This window comes from Solea senegalensis, linkage group LG4, assembly GCF_019176455.1.
Source record: "Solea senegalensis isolate Sse05_10M linkage group LG4, IFAPA_SoseM_1, whole genome shotgun sequence".
NCBI classification, from domain to species: Eukaryota; Metazoa; Chordata; class Actinopteri; order Pleuronectiformes; family Soleidae; genus Solea; species Solea senegalensis.
In genome coordinates this window covers 25,668,291-25,692,201 of record NC_058024.1, presented here as the reverse complement: position 1 = coordinate 25,692,201, position 23,911 = coordinate 25,668,291, and the positions used below count along the sequence as shown (strand labels likewise).

Sequence of the window (23,911 nt, the reverse complement as noted above, 5' to 3'; positions counted from 1 at the left end):
ATATGCGGGTGGTTTTTGATATTCTGTTCATAATCTCCCTAATTTGGATCTGCACACAGATTATGACTCCCACATATTGGTGGCTCTTCTCTCTTTAATGTCTGTGTAAATTTCCAAGGCCGTGTAAAACAATTAGACAATCAAAATGACCTGAAAGGGCTCGTGAACTGCTTTAGCTTTAGTGTTCTGTTCCACTTGGTTATTCGGAGCTCCGTGGATCGTCTAAGTTAAACAGATGCCACGATGAGCTCCAAGAAATTAAGAGGATTTCAAGGTCTTAGCGTTTTGCTCCGGGGGATTTTCAATTATCCCCGGGCTGAGTCAGGAGATCGGGAAAACAAAATCAAAACCCACAGAATGTAATTCAATCTTTTATGGTCAAGAGGTCCATATTTACAAAATATACCAGACATGTCCTGTTGGATCATGGAGAAATGAAGTCCTTTTTTTTTGTGTTTATTCCTGGTCACATGTGCTTCCAGCTGATGTATGCCATCTTCCTTTGTGAATCCCCAAGGATGACTGCACCCCGTGATTTATTCATAGAAGTGGTAGAATGCCTGATGGCTCTTTTCCGGGGCTATGAGGAGGTCACGCAATAGCTACGAGGTAATGAGGATAATTGACAAAAGTGAAGATTAATAAACTGAATGTTTTTTTTCCACTGATTTTTTTGACGAGTGCAAGGAATTAGTTTCATCTCCAATTGTTTCTCTTCCGTTACCCGCAGTTATTTGTTATAGTGTGCACAGTTTTGTGATGAGATTATTCTCACCTTCATATCTCCAAACACAATACTTATTTCCGCTGCTGTCTTTTGTAACGTGCATGAAAATAGATTGTTCATGTCAGTGATGGACAGCGCGTTCCCACTGAAACTTCACACAAATGAAGACTTCTTCACTTCCCTGACAATAATCTTAATCCCTGTAAGTGCCTCCAGGTTTAAACTGCAGCGACATACATTATATGCCACATATGTTCAGAGGTGCATTGAACATTCAAGGCCTGTGGGAAGAAAAGTAAAGATAGTCCAGTCTTTTCTCCTGTCCACATAATTGTATCTCATTAGAATAGAGATGTGAACGTCCCCTAACATAAGCCTCCCAGATTAAAATCTCCATTAGATGTGGGAAAGTGTCTGCCTGTTTAAAATGAATCATCAGTGTGTGTGTATATGCATGTGTTTCCATGTGCGGCTGAATTTGTAAGCTTCACGTTCCTCGTAGTGTTATATCACCGTTCAGATGCTGCTGTGAAGCTTCTGCTCGCTCTTTAGTAAATGTTTACTTTCAGGAATAGGAAATTTTAGCCCTCGGAGGGCTTCATTTATATTTTTCTGAAGGAACTCCGACACTCGTGTTAACTCACAATTACACGGACAGTTTATCGAGTCGATGTTGTCGGGCAGCCGGTGAATATGGAAGTGGAATTAGCAGCACATGAAGATGTTTTCAGAGGACGTGTGGTAAAATGACTGTTAGCAGTGCTCCAGGATATTCAGAATCAGACTCTTAAAGGATAGTTTTCACGTCGGAATCGTACAATATTAGACACACAAAACAAGCAAGTACAAAATATAGACTCATCTACTCAGGAGCAGGTGTTTAAACTGTACTCAAGCTTACTGACTGCTGAATTAATTTGTGTTTACCATAATTATCATCTTTATGTAGAGTGTAAACATGATAAAAAACGTAATGGCACTTATGACAAATTACAGCGTTGGCTGATGGGAAGTGCTATCCGTTCAGCCGTTGTTTGGCGACAAAACAAGTAAAGGGATCATGTGTGAGTCTGTTTTGTCTTGTAGGGGACATTAATGAAAGTTCATGGTTATCCATCATCTTAAAAGCCAAAAATGCCAACCTTGTTGTGACAGTAGAGGAGTCGATGAAGTTCTTGCTCAAAGAAACGCAAACGTCAGCTGGCGTGTATAATATTGTGGGTACAAATCTGATTACAGTTCTAAGGAGATTGTGTTTTTCCATTTTCTTTTTAGCGAACAAAGTGTGCATCCAATAGTTACCTGATGGCTTCCAGGTTTACAATAATGGGGAAAGGAAGTGGGGTGTTTATAATCCACAGCTAAGAGACTATAGCTGCTCTCAGTGCTGCTCACCTCTCGCCAGCTTTCCAGATCAATTGTGCAGGACCTCTGGAGACCACAACATCTGCTGCTGACAGCGTCACTAGACTTGTAGCTCATCAAGTCTTTCTTCTTATTGATTGCACGGGTGCACAGAGAGGTCGCCGCACAAACCCATCCGCTCGTTTTCCGTCCCGAGCTGTCCCTCTACCTCCTCCTACAGCCATCTTTGACGCCTCCGCCACGATGACGTGGAAGCAAACGGGTGATAAAGAGGTCCCAGCTTGTCGAGACGGATGCAGTAAATAGCACTTTTGCAGACAGAATGAAAATACTCAGTTCTGGGGGAAAGTGTGTGACGGTAAGGGACAGTTTGATTAGACACCTCCGCGGAGGTGTGAAGTAGAGTTTGTCTCTCTCTCCACAGATAGCAAAGGGACAAAGCAGTTATAGTGGGTGTGAGGAAGGTGGACTCTGTGGCTGTAATAGTTTAATGGGAGAAAACAGACCAGGGGAGCGAGGAAACCCAGGGGGCTGTCACCAATTTTCACCATGAGCCGCTCAGTTTTTCTTTTAATTTTCCTTTTTGTGTGCCAAGGGTCCAGGGTGAGATATCACTCCTCTAAAAATAGATGTGTGTGTGTGTGTGTGTGTGTCCATTGTTTATGGATGAAGTGATCTTCCTCCATCTTTGCTGTAGGGTTTTAGGTCGTAGCTGTAGGTTGCTACGGCAAATTCGGGTGTGAATGATTGTTGTGTCTGCCTTTCATTATTCACCGCAGCTCCTCAGCCGTATTTCGTGTCTCTTCTCCCCTGCGGGGGAAGTGGAGGGGAGGGGGAGGGGGTGAGGCGGAGGTTTTGCTGTCACTGAATCTCACTGCTGGCAAGACAACATCTTTTTCTGTCTGAGATCACTGTGTTTTTTTTTTCAAAAGATCGGCTGTTTAAAGGAGAAATTCACCGTTTGATTGTTATCCTGTGATCGTCTATGTGTTCCACTGTATAGTGAAGCTCTTCCTAAAGTTATGTGTCGCCCAGGGCTGCACATTTAATCACGAAATAATTTAAATCACAATATCCAAATTGAAAGACACTGCAGTCATTTGCATGAATTCACAGGCCCCCAAATCTTCCTTTTCATAATATGTTTCCTAGCAATAAAAATGACAAAAGGCGTCAGTTGCACCAATTTGTACCACTTTTTTTTATTGTGGTGCAACCTGAGTTCTTGCAGCTCTAGTGTCACAAACCCATTTAAATTCTAAAAATCTGCTGTGGCTCACCCAAACCTTAGGATCAACCACTTCTCTATACGTTCTTTATTTCATGAATGGATGGAAAATAACTTACAAAAAAAAAAAATAATACTCTCCGATGCCACTGTAAATCCTCTACTGTTCTTGTTTATTGCGTTCCAGGGACAATTGGACGTCTTTGTCTCATACATTTTTCTGTCCCACCTTCTTGTTAAGTCAGTCATTTTCCAGAACCTCCCGGGGAGAACTCCACGAGACCGGCTGCCTCCAGCTGTGATGCATGTGTTTGTGGAAAGGCTAATGAATCCAACAGGAGGACAACTACTAGAAACAAAATAGGCCTGTCCCTATTTAATGTTTCTGCAGTTACGCGACGGTCTCAGTGACATAGTTTTCTATTGTTTTATTTGTTTCACTTTCACAGTTGTGCTAAAGTGTCGCGTCTCAGGGTCTCATTTTCTTTGCATTGAGAGGATTCACTGACAAAATGTATTCAATATAGAGTGATTTTCCAGTCAGAACCCTTGATGGTTGCTCTGGTTTATTCTTCAAATTTTGAGGAATCACAACATAAATGATCTCAAGGCACTGTACATAGACAACATCATGGAGAGCAGAGAAATCCAACAGTTCACACAATGAACAAAGCACTAGACTTCAGTGGAGAGAAAAAACTCCCTTTTAACAGAAGAAGAAACCTCTGACAGAACCAGACTCAAAGATGTGCCAAGACAGGTTGGGGTGAAAGGAAAAATGGGGGAGAGAAAGGACAAGAGGACCGGGAGCAGAATGACAACAATGGTGTCACGTTTTTCAGTGTCTCCTTTTCTCACAGAGGGATGGATTTGACACATTTGAAAAGCGAGGCAGATGTCATGTCATGTATTTTAAGAACATACTACAGAATCTGGAAGAGGAATATTTTGCCAGTGTGATTCACTAGACCACAGACAAAGACCAGAGAAGGTGTGAACCTCGTGTCACAGTATGTGGTCATGTTTATATTGGAGTGTTGGTGAAGTGATCAGCAGTAAATCAAGCTGCAGCATTGTTTTATTTACTCTTGTCTCTTTGCTGTGTTTCTATTGGATGCTGTGTACTGCTGTGTGTAGTGCAGCTGTTGGAGTGGTAAAAGATACTATAAATTCCCATGGGGGCCCCTTCTTTTATATACTGTACGTTTGTTTCTCATCCCCCAACCATTAAAGCACACAAACCCACTCATGTGTTGCACATATCTCAGAAATCTGTCATTCCTAATTTACTCCAATGTCCAGTTTCATCAACACCGAATAAACGTAGCAATTCCAGTTTCTTCCTTAATATTTCTACTTTTATGGATCAAAAATCCTATAAGGTCTAAGTGACACTCGAGGTCACAACAGGAAACTGAGCATTTGTGCAACTTGTGTTTAGTTCTGGCCTTTCCTCGAAAGTAACATTCCGGTTTTACCAAATTGGATTTGTTAAAGGCCTCTTGAATGTCACCTCCGAAGACTCGTGACAATTATAAAGCTCGTCTTGATCATAGGAATGCTATCACACTACTCCTGAGAGGCTGCTTGGTAAGCAATAATAATAAAGATGTGGTACTTTTATTGAGAGAGTGGGGAAATTACTGACTGTACGTCCTAAAGAGGATAAAATGTCATCGTCACAGTTACACCCAGGGGGATGGAAGAGATATTTTTTCTCGGCCTAAGGGAACGTGAGCAGAACTGGTGCTTGAACCTGTGTCCTTTTGATTCATTAAATGACAGCATGGCAGCTCATATAGAATTCATGCTAAATTTAAAAGTGATTTAAATGTGATTTGGGGTTTAAGCTGGGGTCACATATAGCAGACCACTTTCCTTTTTCACTCTAATGGGAACCTTACAGCCCGTTTATGGCTAATCCAGCTAAATACATCCTGAAAACTTTACGGTATTTGCAATATTGTTAAGTCCAAAAGTGCTTTGTTCTTTGCTCTCACCCACGTTGGCCTGATAAAACCGTCTAAATTGAAAGAAAAGACACCTCAGTGTTAAGTATAGCCAAGTTTCTGTTCCATCAGAACATTCTCTGACAGGAAAGTAATGTTAGCTGAGGTAGTGTTTATAGGCATTGGCAATAACCATCGAGATTATTCAGCTTGTCATGCCAACATTACTCTGCACTGTTTATTTAGGATGTTTTCTTGAACTTGAGAACTTGTAACCGCACACTACAGGGAAATCAGTCATGTAGTGCAAATGTTTGGTTGAAATGAAAACCACTATATTTTTAGTGCTTGATTATTGCACAAAAATGCAGATTGTCTTACACCTCAAACCTGATGTCACTTTCCAGTTCTTCTGCTGTGTGGAACCGTAGGTTTGAGAATATGGTCTTCATAGTCAACACAGCTGATAAAAGAAAGGTTATTCTCTGTCTGGATCCATTTCTTTTATTCTTTTTCCACGAATGTGTGCAGATTGCAGGAGACAAAACATTCCCATGCTACCTTGAGGTCATTCATTGGCGCGTTTCCACTAGCATTGTACCTGCTACCTGCTACTTTTTTAAGTTCTGGCGAGGTTCCAAACGATCTGAGGCGATACTATGACATCGTCAGACTGCCGGCCACTGACTCCTGGTCACAGGAAGAGACGTCCGACCAATGGCGAACTGTAGATGAGTTAAAAAGATTTAACGATCCTAAATCGTGGCTTAATCTCCAACAATTTCCAGGGATTTGAATTAACTGATTCTAATGATTCAGTTACACTGAAAACAACTGCTTTACAAGTCACTAGTCACTCGCTTGCGTGTGTCGCATGTCGAACAAAGTCGCGGCAGTTTCATGCAGCCGTGCAGTGATGACTCCGCCCACGTTGAGTACGTACTATTTTGTGGTGGAAAACCAACCTAAACTGTGCCGATGCGAGCTGTGACCAAAGGTGGAAAAGGGGCTAAGACTAAAAGTAGAACATATACAGTAGTTTATTGTGTGAATGTTCATCCGCTGGTGCTTTGCCCAGGACGATAGATCAGTGTTGAGGAAGAATAAGTCTGACTGTGATTATAAGGTCTGCTGTAATGCAACAGGAAGGAACCAAACGACATGTGCATCATACGGTTCAATCTCATCTCCTGCAGGGCAGCGCATTTCAGTCCCCAGCAGCGTCCAGACACAGATGCAGGTTGGGGGGGTTGAGTCCGTGATAGGCTACAGATGAGAGCAGGAAGAAGTGCATTCGGTGCAAATAGAAATGTGAAGTTGTTAGAACTATAGATTCAAGCCGATAGAGAGAGAATGTACGCATTTAATTTATCTACTTTATGGTATGAAACCCCTTGGAGAAAAACAGAATCAGCAAATTCAAATGTAAGGAATTTTTATAATTGATTCATCGGTTTCAGTGTTGTTGTTGTTTTTAGTGATTGACACAGATTTTCTGCTTTTGCAGCTTCTTAAATGTAATTATTTTCTGCTTTCTTTGCTCTGTATAACAAACAAGTCATTAAAACTGGATCATTTTACTTTGTGGGCAAAACAAGACATTTGAGGTCAAGTTTGGGATAACACAGATCAACAGTTTTTTGGACCAAACTAATCATCCATTCAATGAGAAAATAATCAATAGACCAACTCGAGTAAAATAATAAATTACCATCTCCTCTGAAGTAAAAAATAATGCTTGAAATACAGGGAATGATAAGGAATACCCTAATATTCACATTGGTGAAGTTCTTTGAAATACATCAAAGGGTAGCACTGTGATATTACAAGAAAGTGGAACTGAAATGAATAATAAAATCAAAGATTAAGCTTAAGAAAATACCTGCAGGGAGGGAGACCGTTTAATAAATATTTCAGTTTAGAGAGAGACGAGAGTCGGAAGGTGTGAATAAAATTATTTCTGAATCCACTCGGTTACGTGGAATACATTAACAAGTGAGTTTGTTTAAGAATTGATTTGGAATAACGGTGGAAATAAGAAGCAACTTCTTATGAGAAGAAAAAATGTATTATAGATATAGTTAATAACCCTTAGAACACAGAGCATTCCAGCTGCTTTTTTATATCTTTAAACATACACTATATACAGAGGTGATAAGAATGTGCAATATAGAGTTTCTTATATCCTTTTTTTCAGCACAACCAAGCAAACCTGAGCAAAAAGTACTCAAAATGTTTAAAATCAGATTGAATTTGTGAAATTTGGAAATACGTCATAGTTCACTTGAACAAAAAGAAAAGAAAAATGGTCTAATTTTGTGACTTCTGCACAATTATTGCTACTTTATATCACGACTAAAAAATGCGATATAGAATGAATCATAACTTTGACTCAACAACACTTAAGAAAATGAAAAACTCCCACATGTACACCTAAATACACCCCCCCCAGGATGTCCTTATAAGGAGTTGTGTATTATTCCCACGGCAAATTACAGCTCCGTGCTGCTTGAGCACTAAGGGATAAACATCAAACGTGTTTATTTCAAGTGAAGTAAAAGTCCTTGTTTCTAAGCGCGCCGCTGTAATAAACTTTGAAGACATGTAAACAACCATGGACTCTTAAAGGAATACTTCATCGATTTGCATTTAGCTGTGTATTACTGTGTATTAGCTGTGTATTACTAGAACAGGGTTAGTACTTGTTAGTACTTTCTAAAATTGTGCTTCCTAACCTCAGTTTCCCCTGAGTGGAGAAATATCTTCATTCTTTTCTTTGTTACGTGTCCACCAGTGACACTTGGTCGTGTTAGCGTAACTGTTAGCAAAGATGGTGAACATTGTTTACATTCTGGGAATGAGGTCCCGCCCCCTACGAGTGCGTCTAAAAAGTGTGGTATGCAGTTCAGTTTCAGCCTTGGACTGAGGCCCGGACCAAGGCTCGGACCAAGGCTTGGACCAGGGCTTGGACCAAGGCCCGGCCCGAGGCCCGGACCAAGTGTCACTGGTAACAAAAAAAAGCGGATCACCTCCCAAACTATCGCTGACAAACTATATATAATACATCATATCTTAAAACACAAACCAATGTGTCATTCTAAATGACTCATTTCTCGCCTCAAATGATCTTAAAACTGCGCTCGAGGACTCAGAAAAATATTTATTTCAGGTTTACATTTCTTTTCTCTGCTTGCCAAAGCAATGAATCAGACTCGATCAGCGTTAGCCCCGCCCTCTGACTTGATGGGCGAGTTTGACAGATAAAATAAATTAATAATCCACTGCAACACGGACCATGAAATAATGAAATGTGTCATTAAATAATTAAATGTATTTAATGACACATTTCATTATTTAATGACACATTTAATGAATGATTTAATGGTGTATTTATTTATTTGATTTTGTCCCATTTGGTCCTCCATACCAAACAAAGTCTTTTGAATTATGCATAACACTCGCCCACACTGTTGTCTTTGGAAGGCCGCCCTCCTCGTCTTCACGTGCTTCGTCAATCTCAAGGTGCACTTGTTGCCTCGGTCGACAATGAAACATTTCGAGTTGGGAGGGAAGAAATCTGCATAGATAATAGAGCGAGGTCAGTGTCACGGAGCGCCGAGCAATTTTCAGGTTTTCATTTCTACCAAAAGATAATATGAGGTGATTTCACCGTGAGCTCCACCTCTGGCTGATGGTGAGTGAATCAGTCAGTGAAATGGCACGATGTAGTCGTCTCCTGTAAAACCCATGTGAGACACCAGAATATTAACATGATGCACAAGTTACTATTTTAAGTGTCGGTGTACTGGCATCTTTGTCGCATGCTGTTTTCTCTCTATTTCCTGTGTGTGTGTGTGTGTGTGTGTGTGTGACTACAGTACGGTGAACTGTCTTTGTCTCCATTCCCCTGCTCATTATTGGCACAGGTTCAAAGAGATGGGTTCTCATTTGCATATGCAGCTGCGGGGCTGGAACTCCTGTGTAGCAGCCAGGTGATTCATACCAGCTCCCACCGTCTTATTTTTTTTGCAGAGGATTAAATTAAAACCAATCAGTCAGCCCAGATCACACTGACCCAGAGGAGAGGGAGTCAGGTGACCGCTGTTAGGCCGTCCAACATGTTAATTGCCCTCTGCGAAAACGTCAAGTGCGCCTCGCTGTCGCGCAGCCACTGTGGCGACAATTAAGAGACTAGAAAATTCATCCTGAGACCGTTTCGCACAGCGAGCGGCAAACCAGTGTGAGCATAGAAATTATGGTTAATGTATTGTGTTGTGTACGAGGTGTAATTGGCTGTTAACACGTCCATGTTGGGGGACACGAACAATGCAGAGCTGTAGATCAATTTAAAACACTTAACAGTCCAAAAAAACAAGGGTTAATCTCCAACACTTACCAAGGAAATGTCTAAAATCTCCTCATTTAAGGAGCCGAGGCAAGGACCATGTAGTGCAGGGGTGCCCACGCTTTTTCAGCTTGGGAGCTACTTTTAAAATGACCAAGTCAAGATGATCGACTTTAATCTACATAAAAAAATGCTATATATATGTTCTCAGCTCGCTTTTATGTGGGGGGGAAAATCGGTGGCGTATAGCGTTGTATCAGCAAAGTAAAGATGTTTTAAAGCGACTCGTCCCTCATATTTTATGCCTCTCCGACGCTCTGTATTTATACACGTTAACCATGTTTTCATTTTGGAATTTAGCAACAGTTTAAAGTGGATTTTGTGATGTTTCAAGGTTTTAAAACACCACAAATGTTACAATAAGTTTCTGGACACATTTGTCCCTCAGTCTGAGCAGAATAACTTCCTGAGGGATGGAGTTGATAGCAGAAGGAATAAATGAGTTATTAGCTTGTCATTAAAGCGAGGGTGACAGTGCACTCTAAAAGGGAAACAGATGTTTAGAAATGATGACCTGAACATTTCTAAAGGGTTATTTGAATTAGGGTTACTTGAATACAAGTTGAAGTTTCTAATACCTTCTTTAATAATGGTCCTCTTTCTTGTTCTCTTTTGTTAAAGTGGAAAAGATGCTTGTTTTTAAAGCTGTGTCGTCCAAACACGGATGATTCTGAGTGTCAGGGTTTCTGTAACTACCACGCACTGATCCAGAGTTTGGAGACGATGCACTCTTTTATCTTGTACATTTAACTCTCCTCTGTGTCCTCGTCTTTCGCAGGAGAGGAAGCTCTGTGCGTTCCCATTTATTGAAATCTACAGCGACGATGTTATCAACTATATGGTGCCGCTGTCCCGCCAGACGGACTTTTTTGTTCCGGAGATGAAGGAGGAGGTCAAAACAGACGTGAAAGAAGAGGACTCTGACGAGGACAGAGGAACTGACATAACAGGTGACTTTTTTTTTCTCCTCATTCAAACCCAAGGTCTTGAGATCTGTGATACAGGAATAAGCTACATAGAAGAAGTCTTGGAAAGAAATCCACTAGATAGGAACAGTGGACTGACAGATCCAAGTGCAGAAGGAGATTGTGGTGTGGGGGGTAAGTGCTGGGACTGAAGATGCTCTTGGAAGAGCTGAGTCTTCAAGAGCTTCTTGAAATTTAAGGCGTTCAGTAGATCATTCCACCAGCATGGAACGACTGAGTGCGATTTAACATCTGTTTTCTGTTAAATGGGAACATGATGAACATGATTTACAGAAGTGTCGTGTTATGTTGAAGAAGTTGAAGTTGAAACCATTAAAATGCTCATTGACAAAATAACTCATGAGAGAATTGGACTCATCTTCCCACATTCTGTTCAAATGGACTCTTTTGCGAACAGTGAAGTTTCCCCCGTGCTTTTTTATTTTCACGGCTGCATGGACGCAGTAGCCATTCTCCCCAACGCTGTGCCAGACGCGGTGGGTCAGAGATGCAGCCATCACGCCCTGCACAGGCATCCAGTGTGAATGTCACTTGTTTTGACGTGGAGTCCCACATTAAGTATTCACAGCATGTGCTTAAATCTGCCTGTGCCAGTAAACACAGCTCAACATTGTCCACTTACTTCACTGAAAAGCCCAAAGTTTTAAAAGGCTGGAGAACAGATTCATCACGTGGTTGTTGGTTTTGTGTTGTTTTGTAATTGCGGTCTAATGAAGCGTGTTGCTTTGTTGAAGCTCCAGCCTGTGTCCAGGAAACATATTTTATGAGGCACTGCACTGACTCCTGAGGACATGATATATGAGACTCTAGGTTCTGGTTCTGTCACTGCAAGTATGTGACTCCAAACACGATGTCTTCTCTGCTGCTATTACTCTTTCAAACTTCCTGCACCCGTAGGCTGGAGCCCATGTCTGTATTGACGCCGTCCTTGTGCAAATCACCAGAGAAATCAAACGGCTCTTGGTTGGTGGGACGGAGTGGGCGTGGGCTTACATCAGACGCTGTCTTCCTCGAGCGGAGAATCTCTTGTGAACGCAGCACAGACGAGTCTCTGGTATGAGCCTGACATGTTTAGACTGCAGTCACCTGTGACAGGTGAAGGCCGCTCTCCAGAGACACTGCAGGATTGTCTACTGTAGCGTCATTGACTTCCTGCTGATGTGAAAGTAAAGGCTGCTCGCAACTTTAAATGAGTTTTGTCAGCGTCGCCAGACCGAGACCGAGTTTAGATTGTTGCTTGCCTTTCTAACAAATGAGAAAGTTAATAAAACAGACCTCAAGTTCTGGAAAACATTTCCGTTCAAGTTCACACACGACTCTCTCTCTCTTCCTCAGTATTTGAATTTGAATTAATCATTTTTTCAAACGCGGCAATTAGTGACAGTGAATTTGTCCTCTGCATTCAACCCATCGTGGCCATGTGCTGCCGTGTTTGGGTTCAAGAAGTAACCCCAGTTCTGTAAAACATGAATGAGGCAGATGCTTCAACAAGTGTTTGAATGTTTCAGAAAGTCAGTAGAGTTCAGACTTCATACCAGGGTCAGAACTTAGCAGAAGAATGAGGCTAAATGACGTTCAAATATCTGACATTGTCCTTGAAATTCAAACGATGAGAGGTACAAATGCCCCCATCAGCAGCCAAGCAGTCGAAGATGAGACTCTAGTGCCCACGTCTCCACTCTCCCTTCTCCACAGCATCGGTTGCCAGGGCAGCAACCGATGCCAAAGCTCTCCAACGGGCCTGTTTACGAACACAGAGCAGTTTATTTATGAAATACCTCGACTAAAACAAAATCAATTCAACGCAGATAATATTACTGAAACAGTCACTGCCGCTGGCATTAAAAAAAATATGAACTGTTATGTCGTGTAGTTGGCTAAGTGCTATTTAAAAAGGCCTTAAAGGGTAACTAAAGGGTAACAAAACCCCCTCTTCTGCCTGATCTTTAAATGGTCTAAGAGCTGAGTGACGCCGAGCTGCTGCTGTCTAACGATGTTCTCTGTGAGATGAGCCTCTCAGTCTCTTACATCAGGATTTCAGCGATGCTGAGAGAACGAAGGTTAATACGAAGTGACAGCTCTGGCTTTTATGGCAGTACTGGAATTTCACAACGTTTGATAAAATTGTCCTGGAAATGATCTAAAATGTCCCTGAAACATGTCCCTGAAACATGCTGTATCGCCTGTGTTGAAGACGTGGAACCAACAAGGCGCGTTTTTAACGCGTTGAGACGGAATGAGATTCACCGACATTCAAGCGGAGTTGACGCACGTCCTCGTGTTTGTAGATCGTGAACCCGTCTATGTTTGCTTCATAAATAAGTGTGAAAATACGGCAGCGCTGACTTCAGACCAGGTATCCTGGTGGCCAACACCTCGTTTTAAGACCAACGCAAACACAAGTGCATTTGTGACCGACGCGACGCGGGCACTGGCCGAGAAAATGAAGCGTTGGAAAGCAGCAATGACGCTTCCACTGCGGCTTGTGTCGCTTTGCACTGCGTGTGAGATCGAGCCTTAACTGTCAGATAAGGTTAAATAAGCTTCACTATCTTCAGAGGGAGTTGCACAGTGTCTAACCCACTGATTGCCAACTATTCCTCGTTTATTTATGCATTTGTTTGAATAACATTCTTGTTCAGTGTCCTCAGAAAAAGAGGGGCAGCAGGTGAAGATGGTTATAAAAACAAACATGCTCTTTTTGAAACGCTTAACACCGACTGCCTTTTTTTTATTATCGTTCACAAGATCTGAGAAGAAAGTGTTGTGATACAAGCATCAGTGGAGTTTGAAGAGTTTGACAGCGTTTCTTTTGTTGTGACTGCTGTACATTCTGCATGGGTTAAGTAAAGCTAAAGAAACGCATGTTGATGTGTATGTAATGTACGTAAGTGCATTTATCACAATCCAACACAGTTTTCTACCTGCATTGTTCCTCAGTGATGGCAGATATCAATTATTGTTGGTTCACAGTCTCAAGTAGAGACTTTCTTAATGATCAGAAGAGTAAAATGTTGTTTGACACGCGAGCTGTGGAGATTCCTCTCCACCACCTGGCAGATTGTTCACGTCTCGATGAGCGATACAACAACCTAAGACAAAAAGAAAAGTAATTAATAATTAATAATAACATAGAAGTGTGTGTGAGTGCTTGGTTTAAAGATACAGACACCCTCGCTCCTTAGCAACCGAGGAACTCTGCCAGAAGCAGGTGGACAGAAGACGTGAGACGAGAGACGAGTGGAGGTGAAGCAGAAAAAGCACCGCAATATAACAAAATCCCTCCATTGTATATTTTTATTAAGAAGACAAGAGCTGGGATTATTAGGACATTTCTTTTCAAGACTTTTGATAAGAACAGCAACTAAGAACGTCGTCAAGTTTTTGGTCTTTAAGTTTTCTGTTTCTTGAGACCAAGAGTTTAAATGTTAACTTAAAGTGAATAATTTACTCCAGTGTTCAGAGTTGTGTGTGTAGGTGAGATTATTGTGTGGGAGTTAGGATTAGAGGCATGAAAACGTCATGCACAGATGATCTCAGATCAGCATGTTGTCTGAGGGAACTAAAATGTGACGATGGTGATGAGTTTGAGCTCCAAACAAAGAAAGAAAGAAAGTGATACTCACAAAACCAGCAGCAATTAAAAGAACATAAAAAAGATCTCGTATTAGGGACTGACTGGACCATAAACTGTGACTTTGGCTTTCACCGTCACAGTGAACAGTAAACATTCAAACACAAACACTTTCAGGATTATCTGGTGATCACAGCAGCTACTGTGTGCTGCAAAATAAGGTCAGTGGACGTCAGTTATAAACCATTTTGTACCAATAATACATTTACTTTACTTCCTCAGGGACTTTATTAAAGGAACTTTAACATTATGAAATGATTTAAGCAGTCATTAGACCTGCGTTTGTCTCGGTGTTAGACAGACAGACAGACAGAAGTTGTCCTGCTTCAACCAACAGATGAGCGAGTTTTCTCGTTCATTGTTTGTCTCGTCTTCTCCTTCAGTCATTTTTGATGCAGCGCCGCCTCAGGTGAGGAGTGGAATGGTTCGGTTCTTTTCACTAAAGTGTGAAAGTGTGAACGCAAACTGGGAGCGGCTGAATGTTGCAACCCTCAATCGTACCGAGTCTGGCGGACTATCAGGTGTGAAAATGACCTAAGAGTTGTCATGGAAGACCCGGGTTCATGACCCGGTTGGAACCAGGGTTCCTTTCTGCATGGAGGTTGCATGTTCTCCCCGTGTGTGCGTGGGTTCTCTCTGGGTTCTCCTGTTTCCTCCCACAGTCCAAACACATGTAATGTGGGGATTAGTTGAGTTGGACACTGAATGGTTGTTTGACTGGAGACCTGTCCAGCTGATGTCAGAGCTGACCCGCACGTGGAGACAAAGCGGTAGAAGATGAGTGAGTGAATTGTATTTGAGTTTGAGCATTGTTAACTTCTGCTTTGTTAAATGAGAAGATTCGTCTCTCCTCACCTTTTCAGTCGCAGTCTGGTTCTTAAGAACTCTCGGCGCACCTCGGCACCGGCTGTCTCATTACCAACCCTCTCCTCTGTTTCAAACAGTTTGAAGCACAAGACCCTGATTCTCGGCTAATAATCCCAGTGGGCCCAATTTACCCACTAATTTAAGCAAATGCTCTCTGATAGACTATCAGAGGCAGAGCTACCTTCAACCAATAGTGGCTGAAACTTATCCAGTGTGCTGCAGCTGTTCCTGTGGGTCCTGTCCACCCAATTACCTTAAATAGACCCATTATTTTCCCCACAAAATTCCTCGAATTGTAAAACAAGTGTGTGTGGTTGGTAAAGTCGTGCCAATAAAATGGACAGTAAATCACCTCATAATCTCCATCGTATGAATTTTCTAAAGCAATATTTGTGTCGTGTTCAGTTTTAGTCTTCAGCCGTTTGTGTCTGGACCTGCAAGTTAATCAACAGGCCCATAAATAAATAAGACGTAAATAACTTTAATGGACCCGTCGTGTACTTTATTATAAACAGGATTAGATCTGTTGGACGTGATAATTAGATCGTTTTTATTGGGTTTTTTTTAACTGAGATTCAAATGAATGAAAACAAAAGAGTGACCTTTGTCTGGAGCTTATTGTGTTCTGGTCCCGCGGGTGACGCGCGTTTGTCTGTGCAGCACGAAAATGAATCGGACAATAAAGTGTCTGCGTCCTGTGGGGACGCCACGTCACGTTCTATTTCACGAGGACATTGTATGTCATAGCCGTTTTTTTTTTTGTTGTTTTACATAAAACAACAAACCAAAAAAAGTTATTACAAAAATAAGTTTAATGGTCTTTTTTTCTGACGTGTCATTAATCTCTTTAATTTCACTTCTACAACACAATTAGAAACACAGAAGATATTTATGTGTCGACCTCTGAAGTCGCGCCCGTGATTCGCTCGCTGAGAGTATCTGTTGTGTAGGTGGAAGGTGTGATGCGCTCGTTTTCTTTTTTATCCAAAGTTTAGATCATTTCCCCGATCCACCTGTCAGACAATGTTTTTCATTTCACGAGCAACTGATTGTTGTGCAGTTTATTTATCACATGTTTTTGCTCTCCTTGCAATTAGTGCCTCTAATCACACCTGAGCACATGACGCCATTTATCTTTGAGTTGCATTAGAGAAGAATATCAGTAGGCGGCGATAATGAATGGCTGTTTGGTCACAGAGAACCGTAGATCAATTTGAATCAGGTTTAGTCTGAAAGCATTAGCGAGCCTTTCATGTGGGTGAGGGGATCTCCAGCAATTAAGCTAATGGACATGTTTTTTTGAACGATGACTCCAGATATGCTTCACGTGCTGTGGACCGCAGCGGCGACAACGCTCCCTTCCTTCCTTTAAAGCAGAGTGAGCTGCACGGAGCCGTGAAGCCGGATAATTAGATGCAAGTGGCATGTTTTTGCTTTGTGGTCTTTGACTTCATTTAAAAGAGCGCTAATCTTTTCATCTCTGATAATCTGGTTTGCCTGAGCTCGGCTGCAGCATTATGAGATTTAATAACTGCGCTCAAGCCGAAAGGAAGAGCGGTCAGTGTCCGTGTCATTATGATAGTATGAAGTATTGATTTAAGTAAACATCTTTAAGGCAGATCTGGTGAGTGTTAAGTGACAGGACACCATTTATATTGTTGCTTGTTTGTGTGGTTTGCTTGAAGTGGGGAAGTTAGCGACTGACAAAAGAGAATAAGAAGTCTCATAGAGAAATGCACTAGATAGGAACAGTGGTCTGAGAGTGAGGGCAGAAGTGGATCCAAGTGCAGAGGAGGGGGGGTAAGTGTAAGGTAAGTGCTAGGACAGAAGACGCTCCTGGAGGAGTTTGACAGGGACGCCCCCTGTTCTGGTAGCGCTCGGTACGTCATTCCACCAGCGTGGAACGACACATGAAAAGAGAGGTTTTAAACGTACAGTATAACAATGTGCACTGTAGACTGTCTTATATCCTTTTTTCCAGCACAACTTAGCCAATCTGATGACACATTTCTTTCATTTTCACCAACTATAGAAACACACCTGAGCAAAAAGTACTAAATAATGTTTTAAAATGGGATTGAATTTGTGAAATATGTCACAGTTCAAAGTTCACTCGGCTCGTTTTTATGAAACTTTTTGTGACTTCTGCACAATTATTGCTACTTTAAATCACGACTAGAAATGTCATATAAAATGAATCATAACTTTGACTCAACAACACATAAGAAGACATGGAAAGAAAGAAAGAAAGAATATGTGACACATAACCCCCAGGATGTCCATATAAGGAGTTGTGTATTATTCCCACAACAATCTTTTGAGCACTAAGGGTTCAATTCAACACATGATGTTAAGTTAAAGGGGACATATTATGCAAAATCAACTTTTTAACCATTTTTAATACTTATATTTGGGACTCTTATATTTATATACTTATATTTGAGGCCCTACCAGTCGCCAAAGTGTGGAAAAAGAATACTCAGTCATGTTTTCGTGGTCCCCCTTAGTGTAAGTATAGGCGATAATACGCTCGATGTTGAATTCCCTGCGCTTATGACGGCAGCATGCGCATTTCAGTGCGAATGTTACCGCCCACCAGTAAGTTTACTTGGAGAGCTCCACCTTAGCTCCACCTTAGCTCCACCTTGTCCCTGCGAGAGTGCAGGTGAGGGAGGAAGAGCGGTGTTATGTCAACGCGGAGGGACAAGTGTGCTGTTGGTGGCTGCACAGTGGAGCACAGTGTTTTACAGAGGATTTTATATATGAAGCTAATGTGCCGGATAAAGTCAGCAAACGTGTGTTCGTGTGTTCGCACCACTTCACATCAGACTGCGGCCAGCGGTCGCCGTATTTAGTCAGCGACCGTATTTCACCGATCAGCGGTGGATCAGTGGTGCTGTCCCTAAGTGTTTTTAACTGATTTACAGTTGGACAGTGTTCGGCTGCATCCTTATGTAGGACGTCTCTTCCTGTCAGAGAACTAGTGGAGGGAGGGGGAGACGAATGGAGCTGAGGGAACAGGAGGTGAGCGAGTGAGCGCTGTAAAGAGGACAAATCAGAAACCCCCTGGAAGAAGTGGGTGTGTTTGCCTGTGTCTCATTTGCATATAAAGGGACCATGCACGAAAACCGAGTGTTCTGAAAGGGGCGGGTTTAGCAGGGTTATTGAACTGCTATGATGCTTCATCCTTATGGTATTTTGACCAAAGCATGTCACTGACATGTTCATTAGGACACCAGGGAACTATTTTAATGGGGGAAAAAGGGTATAATATGTCCCCTTTAAAGGTCTGGGTGTTTTTGAGGTGTGTGGGTCAGAGGTAGTTACTCCCCGTTTCCATCAAACAGTACAGTATAGTATTCTGTACCGTCTCACTTTTTGGCACCCTGACACACTGCGGCTCCACCTCCCTAAAGGGTGGAGCTAGAAAAACCGCAGCCTGTTGATTTGTCAACACAAAATCCTCACTTATGTGTGAAGGCATTTTTTTTCCAGCCTCATTCCAAGAATAGAGAATAGCTGCATGTTCTCATTGTCCCTCTTTTTTCTTTTTGTGTCATGCTGCTATGACGTCATGCTACTTACCGAGATGACCCAGCTGCATGCTGGGACGGGCTACTTCTGAAAGTGTCTCAAAATGTCCACAACTAAGCTGTGTTGAATAAAGTGTCAGTATTAACTGTAATATCTGAACTTTTGTTCCAGGTGCAGATTCCCACAGTGACGTGAGCTCGGTGAGTGGCGGCGTACCGTGGGACAGCAGAGAGACTTCCCTGGCCGCGTCCACAGCCGCCTCCCTGGCCTCCTCTCTGCCTCTGAGGGACGTCATGGACGCAAACGAAGACGTCAGGCACAGGGACCACAGTGACAGAGACTCCAACGAGTCCGTGGGCAGCGGCTCGTCTTTTGAAGAACTTGACATGGACCAGGACGAGCAGGGGGTGCAGGGGGTGCAGGAGGTGCAGGAGGTGCAGGGGTGCAGGGGGTGCAGGGGGTGGAAGAAGAGAGGGAGGTCAGGGAGGACGGGCAGGAGCGGGCGACCCCCGAGGGCGAAGATGGAGCTGAAGAAGCAGTTGAACTGATGGCTGAAAGAGACGAGTCCATGGGGGATGGAGAGGAGTAAGGGGAGGAGGCCCGTGCAACGCTGGCGTGCTAGAGAGTTTCTCAGTTCTCTGCTGTTGCTGGTTAATCTGTCATTTAATCTGTTCATACCATGACCAACAAACCACATTCCTGCGCCTTCTAATTCTCTGCTTGAAGCTTGTATGTCTTGGTTTTCTTTTCTTTTTTTTGGGTTGGGTAATGTGTCCAAAAACACACATCACCATGGATCCATCCATTTTGTATCCTCCGTGGGGGAGGGGCGCCAATCTCATCTGACAGGGCGATAGGGCGGGGGTTTCACACCCTGGACAGTTCACCAGTCCATCACAGGGACACATATAGAGACAAACAACCGTTCACTCACACTCTGTCACACCTACGGTCAGTTCACAGTGTCCAAATTGCCGGGGATTAAGGCATTTTGGACACTCTAATCTGCATGTTTTAGGACTGTGGGAGGAAACCGGAGAAAAACCACGCACACACGCGGAGAACATCAGTCGATATAAATAATTATCATGATGATTAAAAGTTAATTTGTGGTTTTAAACAGAAAATGAACATTTCACAAATCTAAGGCAAAGCATTGATAGGAATGATGTGTTCAAATAATCTTTACACATTATATAAATGTTATATCTATACATGTTGAACCTTTGAAATGATATCCCTATATTATTGCCCAGCCCTAATTATTATTTCATTTCAAACTGTATTTTTCTCTCTCTCTCGCTCTCTTTTCAAACTTGAATTAACACGACTTGTGCCCAGATTAGAAGTTTCACAGGACAGAGGACAGACACCGAATCATGATGCAGCATCCTTGTTGCCCTTGTGTCACGGTTATTATCGTCGTCCCCCCCCACTTCAAGGTAGTCTCTTGAGCAAAAATTAGGAAAATGAATGTGATTTGTGTTTGTGTGCATTAACGTGACTGTGGTGTCTTGATATAATGGTAAGTTTATGGGATGGAGCTTCATGCTCGAGTGACGTCGATGGTCCTGTGTCATTTTGTGAAGTTTGTTGTCAGAAGATTTTGGAAAATGTCTCGTCACACACGGGGAGCTGAGAAGACACGAGTGAGGACGCCATGAAGATTCCACCAAGTCACCAGGACCAAGTGTTTATGAGAGAGTTTCAAAATGAAAACCTTGTACAGATACTCAGATAATTGCTTTCTTTTGTTTTTATAGTGACGTCCTCTTCTGTTGTTGTTTGTTTTTATTAAATCTGTCTGTATCCAACACTCACTCACTTCCTCAGAGACGAGCTGTGATGTTACGTTCGTAGCCTGAAACTGTCGGTGCTGCGAGACATTAGAGACGATGTGCAGCACGTGACACTCGGCGTTGTGTCTTATCTGTCTGTAATAAAAAAACTTTCAAATCAAAGGAATCAGTCGTGCACGGATGCTTTTTGGAGGATAAAACTTTGGTTTTATGTTTTCTAACACAAAGCTTTTGCTCACTCCAAAGACCTTGCTCATTTGTCTTTGTCTTTGTCTTTGTCTTTGTCTTTGTCTTGTCTTTGTCTTGTCTCCCCGGCAGATGAAAGTAACTGTGGGCGTCCGCGCGACACGTTGTGGTGCAGGAGTTATTGATGAGGCCGTAAGTGTTCGACGACTTATTCATTTTTACCACTTTTTTAGGATTTCACTGTCGGTGCGACTGTGTGTCTTTAAGGCACAGACACACACATTTGGCACAAAACACAACCAGAATAGTTGTCTGTCCATGCGGTCAGATGATGTCACCTTAGCACCAGCATTTCCTGTGTGTTTCCAGGACTAACAGTGATGATGATGATGTTGATGGACATACGTGTTCCTTCGTTTTTTAGTTTTAATGAGCATCGTAATCTATGAGGTACAAATGTACCTCATAAATTTTCACATCCAGCAGCATAATGGGCACAGTCATTATGAAATTAAAATGAATATTTGCCAATCTATTGTGACTTGAAATTAACTTAAAATCATTATTCTCCACAAACAATTGGCAACATATTAAAGGGAAGTAAATGTAGAGAGAAATGTCACATTATTTCGCACTCACATGCCGTTTTATTAGGTACACGTGTTTTCTTTCGGCTGCTTTTTTCCATTAGTATGTTTAAACGTACAGTGGCTATAAGAATGTGCAACACAGAGTGTCTTTATTATTTTAGCACTACAGAAGAAATCTGATGAAAAGAAAATCTTAATTTACTATATAATAACTTTAACTATATAAACACACCTGAGCAAAAAGTAAATGTTTTCAAATCGGATTGAATTTGTGAGAATTTGGAAATATGTCACAGTTCAAAGTTCACTTGGCTCGTTTTTTATGAACAAAAAGAAAAGAAAAACTAAAGTCTATTTTGTGATTTCTGCACAATTATTGCTACATTATAACACGACTAAAAATGTGATATAAAATCATAACTTTGACTCAACAACACTGTTTAAAGACTGAATATGTGACCTATAAACACACCCCCTAGGATGTCCATATAAGGAGTTGTGTTTTATTATTTTTTATAACCGTTAAAGGACAGGAGGTGGCACGTTGTCTGAGGTGTTGTATCTTCAGAGATGTTCTTCTTCATACTTTGGTTGTAACAAATCACCGAGTTCTTCACTGTTTTTCACTCTTTCTCCTCCGACCTCTGACACAAACAAGGTCTTTCCGCCCGGAGAACTATAGCACTCGCTGAAAATGTCCTCTTTTTGTTTCCTAACCTAGAAAATCCCAGTCGATCAGCAGTTTTTTGAGATACTCTGACACAACGGCCCTTTTTATATTCAAAGTTTCTTCTCCCTTTCTTCCTCATTCTGATGCTGCTTCAGCGGCTCGTTGTGACCTTGTCAATTAGATATTTGCATTAACGAGCAGTAGAGCAGGTGTACCTAAAAAAGTGGACGCGTATAAGACGCAGAGATCGCTGACTGAGTGTGAAAGTCATTTAAATCCTAAGCTGTGGTCTGGAATGGCTTTCGTCACCAGATGTTTTCACAGTCGAAGCCTCGGGAGATTTTAACTGATCGTACGCTGACAACGCTGCTCTCAACAAATGAGGCAACGTTATTTATAAAGATTGATGATCGCTCCCTACAGCTGAGGAGCAGGGAAACTTACGGAGACGCAGATAATCACTGTAAATTATTCCCCGAGCTGCACATTGTTCTGGTCTATGATAATAATAGCGTTGTCTCGTAGCATTTCAGGGGCATTTGTTACATTTCTCTCTGCAGCTCCCTCGGACACGTCTGGTTCGAGCGGCTCATCATATGAAAGGTCCGTCGGGGAGTCGGGGTGTTAGCCGGTTCGAGGGTCTGATGACTGTCCTCGGCCGTCTACTTCTTCTGTTGTCTATATGTTTTTTCTGCTTGCTGAGCGAGACTTAAAACATAAACTCAGTTTGCCCAACGTGCTCTTTGCCTCCGGTTCCAGAAATCTGGATGCAGGGAATAGGACGCGTTCCTTCCAAAGAAGAAGAGAACGATTCTGATTCTACAGTTTCCTCGGAGGCTGTGTGCGGAAGTACACCAGGGCCTGAAGTGAGCTATAGCCATGGTTCTCAAACTGTGGTTTCCCAACTTTAGTTTTTGGTTGCATGTTTGGTTCCCAGAACATTACTTTGTTACAACCTTCATACAACCTTTAGCGAACGTTCTCTAAACGTTTCCAGAATGTTCCCGTTACGTCACTTTTCTACAACCTTCATACAACTTAATTCCCAGAATGTTCCCCTATTTTTTTTTTCAAACTGGGGGGCGGGCCCCCCCTGGGAGGGCGTGGAGACTCTCCAGGGGGGGCGTGAGTTCTGTTTTTTAAGTCCTAACTAAAGTTTAGCAGGTGGAACTTTTGGTCTCGCTGTAAGCTGGACTCATTTAAGTGACGTACCACAACAAAACCTACACTGGTGACAAGGTTAGGATAATAGAGACGTTTCTGAGGGGCAAAAAGAAAACTGTGCAACTACAACAAGCCAACGTCAGCTGAACAGAACAATGATTCACGATTGTATTGTTAAAACAAAAAAATGAATTTCACAGCAAATGATTGATATTTGTTAAGTATTCTTTGTTATCCAAATGTATTTATTGTTTAAAAAATGACGCTATTATAGTTATTATAAGTGCACATTTCATATTTTTATTTGAAAATTGCTTTCTCACAAAGCAATATTGAGGTTATTTGTATCGCTAAAGCAAAAATGTTGCGAGGCCCCTGGGAAATTTCTTCCTCCAAAGGGGGGCCCAACAGAAAAAGTTTGGGAACCACTCCCCTAACGTTACTTTAGTGAAGGTTCTCTAAAGGTTCCCAGAATGTTCCCCTAAGGTTATTTTTATACAACCTTCATACAACCTTTAGAGAACGTTCTCTTAAGGTTACCAGAAGCATACCTAACCCTGAGTGAATGTTCTATAAAGGTTAGTTTTTGGTTTGGTGGTAACTAACCTTAGGAGAACCTTAGGGCAACGTTCTCTAAAGGTTTGTATTCGGCCCTTTGTTTTAACCTTTTGTCCAGAAGCTAAAATGAAACGCAGTCAGGGGAAGAGACTGCGGTGACGCACACTGGATTTAATGAAGTGTGAAACCCGCGGGGATGTCACGGAGATTATTGCCTTCCCGTGACGTTAATTATTAATCTCATTACAT

The 23,911-nt window shown here is 42.1% G+C and overlaps 1 protein-coding gene across 1 annotated transcript in view; it reads left to right on the top strand.

The window, feature by feature from the left end:
* The window catches only part of tex264a (testis expressed 264, ER-phagy receptor a), a 63,990-nt gene extending 44,471 nt beyond the window's left edge, over positions 1-19,519 (top strand). Inside the window, exons 3-5 of the mRNA XM_044023933.1 lie at positions 10,453-10,624; positions 18,867-19,111; positions 19,144-19,519. Of these exons, the coding sequence (XP_043879868.1) occupies positions 10,453-10,624; positions 18,867-19,111; positions 19,144-19,284 (558 nt within the window). The 3' untranslated portion in view covers positions 19,285-19,519. The remainder of the gene's footprint in view (positions 1-10,452; positions 10,625-18,866; positions 19,112-19,143) is intronic.
* The last annotated feature ends 4,392 nt before the right edge of the window (positions 19,520-23,911 follow it).